Source organism: Cupressus sempervirens, chromosome 11, assembly GCF_028749045.1.
Source record: "Cupressus sempervirens isolate cs-2001-9-10 chromosome 11, ASM2874904v1, whole genome shotgun sequence".
Lineage (NCBI taxonomy): Eukaryota > Viridiplantae > Streptophyta > Pinopsida > Cupressales > Cupressaceae > Cupressus > Cupressus sempervirens.
The window spans coordinates 251785736-251789117 of record NC_143128.1 but is presented as its reverse complement, the minus strand read 5'-3'; the positions used below and the strand labels follow the sequence as shown (position 1 = coordinate 251789117).

Here is a 3382-nt window from a genome sequence, read left to right as displayed (position 1 = left end):
AACAAGGTAGCTATATTTGTTTTACATTGCATGTTTCAAAGAATCAAGCGGAATGAAGCTGGCCATAGCCTTTTTGTACTTTACATTTTACAAAACATTTTGGCACCTAGGAATTTTGAAAGATGTAAATGCCAAACATTTGCATGCTCCAGATAGCATTTTCTTGTATACAACTCAAACTTTAAAAAACGACTAGGAGAAAGTGTGGGTTCTCCAGCTATTGCAGAAATCATTATAATTTTAGATGCATGGGATAAGTTTTCTCAACCTCCTACCTATTTATATTACATTTGTTTGATAGTATGAACATAATTCAAAATATTGTTACTAAATCTCTGTCAAAACATGAGGTGGCACTAGAAACTCAATTAAAGTCTAAAAGAATCCAGTTTTAGCTCATGTATTTTATGGATAAGCTGACTCCAGCTGATTTATGACGCAAACAAGAAAAATACGACAAACCTGTTTGACAAAGTATTATGCCAAGATCACAAACAGATATCTCTACTTTGTTGCTAACCTCAAAATACAGACCCGTTTTATCTGACATTATAGATTATATACAAGATATTGCAAAAACAAGCATGAATGTAGCTTCTAGGACTCAGAAAACCTAACTGTTTGAGTGTTTCACATTGTCACCGAAAGGATCCCAAACCTCAGCATTGCTGCCAGGGTTGAAGGCAGAAAAATCACCAGCTAAATTTGCACTAATAAATGGAGTCCAGTCATCATTTAAAGTTTGTCCTCTTGAAGGATTGCCAGCACCCAAGTGATGTGAACTCTGTTGCTGCATTGTAACATGCGGAGGGCGCAAGTGAGGTGGACAAAAGAGTTTTCTCTCATATTTGTCTCTAATCCACTTTTCCACAACAGTGTCTGGAGAATCTGAAGTTGGTATGCTATATCCATTTGGCACATTTCCTGTCATAATATGCCAAATCAGAGCTTGGACAATAAAAGCAAGCCATTGTGTTATAGAGAATGAAGATTTGACATTCTAAATTGTCATAATTAAAATATTGTTACTCAACCATCTAATTGGTGATTTTGAATGCAAGAAGAATGAAAAATTGGAATTCTTAATTGTCCTGAATTGAATTATTGTGACTCTGCCATCCAATTGGTGACTTTGACCACAACTGGAATGTAATTGACATTGGTAATTACTTTGGTTCATTGGCTGTGCTAAAGAACCAGTTATAGCAATTATAATCATAATGTCCTGATTCAAAGGGGAAACTTGTTAGCTCAGATAGTTGATAAGGTTGTGCTAAGGCTTTGGGCTTGTCCAATATAGGTTCAAGGTTCAACTCTCGCAGGCCCTGTTTATCTGCTGGTTGCATTGTTTGAGCACATGCAGCCAGCCCTCGGGGACAAGTCTTACCCCAGCTCACCTCCTCCGTCAACCCAAAATTCAGGAAAAGAGTAAGCCCAGCTCACCTCCTCCGTCACCCCAAAATTCAGGAAAAGAGTAAGCCCAAGGCAAGGTGCAATAGGATTGCTGGGCTAAGTCGCAAGGATACCCCAAGGTTTATAAATAATGTCCCGGTTTCGAACCTTGTTGTGCACACCCCTCATGTTGAAAAAAAAACAGAATTTTAAGCCAAAGAATGATCAAAGCTTGATGCTGAAATCCTTTGTATGACTTGCACTTTTACAAAACCAAAAATTATAAGTAGGGGTGATCTAAGCCTAGCATTGCATTTTGTGTTTAATGATTACAAACTTCAAAAACATTACAAATGTTTATTCTGTTTTGGAGGGTAGATGAGAAGGAACAATTTGTTGATATGTGTTGACTGATCAGGAATGTACTGTACACTTTTCATACCCCTAAAGTGGCAAAAATCTTGTATAAAAAGGATTAGGGTTAGGGATTTCATATTGTATGATGTGAAAATTGCTTCTTACAGCAGAATTGAGCTGTAAGGGATTATGGATTGTAATCAGGTTGTAATCACTGGAGGATAATAATATTGGAATCGTTGTTTGGTGGACGTAGCCCAAGGATTGGGTGAATCACATTAAATCTTGGTTTCATATGTTCTCTTCTGTGCAATTTATTATTTTCTGATATTGGTTATATTTGCATGTAATTGTTATTTCTGTCTGTGGTTAATCGTAACACAATTCCAGCAATTCCAACAAAACACGCAGCTAATGATACTGACAAACTAGAGTTAAAATCAAAATTGAACTAAATGGTTTTTGTTTTTTGTTTTTTCAGTAAATGGATTTAGTGTTCCAGGAATATCTATTAATAACCAAGGTTACAGCCCCGGAGCTCAAAACACTCAGTAGGTATGTAACCAGGTTATAATGAAATTAACATCGGGTATTTTCACATGAACCGTATATTTAAAATCCTATAATGTTGTTAAAACTTCATCCCGAGCCACTCAAAATTTACCAAAAACATAGAAAAGGCATTTTCAAATGGAAGTAAATTCATTTGCTCCTAAACCAGAAATGAAGAAAACTGAAAACAAAGATGGATCTCCAAGCTTCTGACCTACATTAAAAAGTGCTTGTCTAGTTCCATAATAACTTCATAAACATCATTCAAGCTGTAAGGCCGATCTTAATATCATAATCAAGAAGCAGGTAAATGTTTTCAATAAAATGGGGTTACAAATTCGTCCAAAATACTTACTTTCCCAATAAGCAGAGGCAACAGCATTTCCTACAGAGATCATGAGGTTGACCTCGTGCGTGCTCCAATTGTCTAGACCGATACACTTTGTGCGAGTGATGTGGGCGCCAATTGAACGGTGAATTCCATAGCATCGATTGCACAGAAATATTCCAAGCGTAATGGATGCATATCTTGGCTTTGCAGCCCCACAATCCGCACACTTAGAATTGCACTCCTGTTTTAAGAATTCTCGGAGCTTTAATTCTGGGTGACCATTATTTTTTTTCCTCTCCATAGCTGCGCCTTATTTCGTATAACGAACTGTTAGGAGATCTAACCAAGCACGTATGACTCTAGCTGCAGAGGAAGCGGCGGACACCAGAATCGATATTATTAGTTGCTGCCAAAGGCTAAAATGATATTATAGAAGAAACTTTTCTTTTTTTTAAATTGTACTTGTCTAGGCAATGTACCAATTTATGAATTAGTTTTGAACATGCCAACTAATTAAATTTGGCTATTTTATTAGTTGTCATTCAATTCAATTTCTCAATTTAATTGATCAATCAGTTCATAGAATTTAATAGATTAAAAGAAATTTCAAATGTTTATATTTTTTTTTAATTTTTAATTATTTTATTGTAAAAATTTGGTATAGCTCTGATATTATATAAGAATTTGTCTTAGAGCAAAATTCACTCAAGATTGTAGAACTCAAACACAAGCACAACAATAGACCAAAAA

General features: G+C 35.7%; 1 protein-coding gene across 1 annotated transcript; it reads right to left on the bottom strand.

Moving 5' to 3' along the window:
- Positions 1–336: 336 nt before the first annotated feature.
- LOC149529101 (ADP-ribosylation factor GTPase-activating protein AGD12-like) lies at positions 337–3046 on the bottom strand. Its single transcript, XM_089810483.1, has 2 exons — positions 2657–3046; positions 337–924 (listed from the first exon to the last, which is right to left on the bottom strand). Exons 1-2 carry the CDS (start codon positions 2931–2933, stop codon positions 614–616), a joined length of 588 nt encoding a protein of 195 aa, XP_089666609.1. The 5' UTR covers positions 2934–3046; the 3' UTR covers positions 337–613.
- Positions 3047–3382: the final 336 nt, after the last annotated feature.